The sequence below is a fragment of the Polyodon spathula genome, unplaced genomic scaffold, assembly GCF_017654505.1.
Source record: "Polyodon spathula isolate WHYD16114869_AA unplaced genomic scaffold, ASM1765450v1 scaffolds_3842, whole genome shotgun sequence".
Taxonomy (NCBI): domain Eukaryota; kingdom Metazoa; phylum Chordata; class Actinopteri; order Acipenseriformes; family Polyodontidae; genus Polyodon; species Polyodon spathula.
The window spans coordinates 1-2,661 of NW_024475300.1; the positions used below are offsets into that span (position 1 = coordinate 1).

The window sequence follows — 2,661 nt, forward strand, 5'->3', positions numbered from 1 at the left end:
TAAAGCAGGATTACAGTGCAAGTAGGCGGGTACAAAGTGTCCGATTAAAGAAGGGTGGAGGAGTGATGTATCGCAAACCCTGTGAACTGTGTGCCTATATAAACTGTCAGCACAGTCCATTCTGTATACTACAACTTGACGGTGCTCAACAAAAACCTGAGTGCATTCCAACAGAAACTGAAAACACCCACCATGAGCAGGATCATCGTGTATCAGCATTGCAATTTCCAGGGCCTCAGCAAAGAGTTCTACAGAGATGTTCTCAATCTGGTAAATGAAAGCTTTAACGACTGCATTTCATCCTTGAAGGTAATCGGCCAGCCATGGATAGCTTATGAGCACACCAACTATGCTGGCCAACAGAGAGTTTATGAGGAAGGGGAGTATGCCAGCATCGACGGAAATGATACATTCTCCTCACTAAAGATCATCACAGAGGATCTTGAGAACCCTGAAATCGTTTTGTTTCAGAACATCAATTTTCAAGGACGTCAGCTGGTTTTAAACACTGAAACCAACCTCACATTTGCACACTTCAATGATGAGGTTTCCTCCCACATTGTGAACCGCGGTGCCTGGGTGCTGTATGAGCACACAGAACGTAACGGTCGTCAGATTGTGGCCAGAATGGGAGAAAGAGTTGCTAACTACAATGATTTCGGATTCAACGACAGGGTGAGTCATGTTCGTCCTTTGAAGGCTGGAAGACCTGTGGTTAAAGCCAAGATCCTGTGGGACCAGATGGTGAAAGAGAATGAGAGAAACCTCAAGATTGATGAGATTATTGGGGTGAACCGAACAGACACTGAGCAATCCTTTTCTACAAGTGCCTCCAAAGCGTATGAATCAACTGTCAGCCAGAGCGTGCACTTTAGCAACTCCACCACCATCACTGCAGGGACGAAGTTTTCCGTGGACATTGTACCTGGGGTTTCCATGGAGGCCAGCCTATCAGTTTCCAACACTTTCACCGTTGAAAAGGGGAAAACTGAGTCGACAACTCAAAAGGAAACGAGTACCCTGGATATGCCAGCAAAGATCCCGCCACATACAAAGCTAATTGTGAATGTCATCAGGAAAGAAGTGTCAGTGAGAGTCCCTGTAGAGTTTACTGTTACCCAGGGCAAGAGTGTCAAGACAGAGTATGGAGAGTATAGATGTTCCTCTGGCAAATCAGTGTATGCTGAGTTCAACTCAGAGAAAGCATAGATCAGATTTTTACTACAAGGGTGCCAAAACAGAGCACAGCCCTTAGACAATATGTGGGTTTGATTTAATGGGATGTTAACTAATACAATATTAATCTCAATGTAGTTTTCAAATGTAAAATGAAACTGCTTTTAACTTTACAGTGTACTTTTTTGTCAGTTTACATGTTTTAAGGGATATGCAAAACTATGTAAAGTAGCATTAAAGACACATTTATGCTTATTGAATTTCTGTCTTCATTAAAATCATTACATCTTACCTAAACACAAATCATGTTAGTTTTTGTTGTATACTGTCAACAGGCACATCATGAAAAATGATTGACAATATCAAGGGAGATACCATAGTGTAGGTCAAATTGCCATATTTTAACAATACAGAATGATACTTTTTTAAATCAATTTTTCTCACTGAGGTAGATTAGCAGAAAATGTACTGAGACAAAAAAAAAAAAAAGGGGGGCCAGCAAATCAAGCCAAGCTAGTTTGTAATTGAGGGCTTTGCACTGGTGTTTCCCTTTCTAAACAGACTGGTGGGTCTGAATAAAATCACTACACAAGTTCCAGATGACAAAGAAGTAGACGTCAGATAGATTTATCACAGATTTCTCCTTTATTGTACATGCATAATTCAGAACATTTAGATTCTCTGTCCTGAGTTACAGTTTTAACTATAGCACCACTACCCTTAGTGTAGGTTTTAAAAAGCACAATTTCTCTCTCTCTCTCTCTCTCTCTCTCTCTCTCTCTCTCTCTCTCTCTCTCTCTCTCTCTCTCTCTCTCTCTCTCTCTCTCAACATTGGTGAATTTACCATAGCAATTAAGAGTACAGTACACAATACAGTCAGCACTCGAATATTCATTATCCAGATACACGGCAGTCGCGTTTTACGGCCCCTGTTTTAAGAATAAAATCAATCCCCATTATCATTTCACGTGATGAAAATGCAACAAAAATAAAGCAAACTAGACATGTTACGGTAATGTAAAAGTGTTGTTTTTTAATACTTTTACATTTTACGCAATTCTGTACATGGGCAACATTTTGATTTCATTTCTCTGTTTGGTGGTTGATGCAGAATTTTACATACTGCTACAATGCTTACTGGATTTAAAAGTATGTACTGTACTACAGTCTTGTGTCCACAGTCACCTGTTTTGCCAAGCGGAATTTTCAGAATCATATCATCCTGAATTAAAATAATTTTTCTGTTGAAAATACAGCACTGTACCAACAAAACCAACTACAGTACATCTAAATGGAAGCCAACTTATTTTTAAACAGTCCTTTTATGTGTGTATTTTTGACATTGTATCTTTTTTGTGTTTCCTGAAAAAACTAACAAGGGTTGGACTGGGCCAAAATGAAATAATCAGATATGTCACAATCGTTTAACTGTTACTGAAGTCAAAATATTATACGGTTGGATATGTGCGCGCTGACTGTATAAAC

The 2,661-nt window shown here is 39.4% G+C and overlaps 1 protein-coding gene across 1 annotated transcript; it reads left to right on the forward strand.

Moving 5' to 3' along the window:
* The first annotated feature begins 119 nt into the window (after positions 1-119).
* LOC121312360 (epidermal differentiation-specific protein-like) lies at positions 120-1,431 on the forward strand. The gene has a single exon (XM_041244225.1). The coding sequence runs from the start codon at positions 193-195 to the stop codon at positions 1,207-1,209; it is 1,017 nt and encodes a 338-aa protein (XP_041100159.1). The 5' UTR covers positions 120-192; the 3' UTR covers positions 1,210-1,431.
* Positions 1,432-2,661: the final 1,230 nt, after the last annotated feature.

Bases quoted from the DNA above. Each gene is read 5' to 3' on its own strand.
- LOC121312360 (XM_041244225.1), top strand. From the start codon at position 193: ATGAGCAGGATCATCGTGTATCAGCATTGCAATTTCCAGGGCCTCAGC.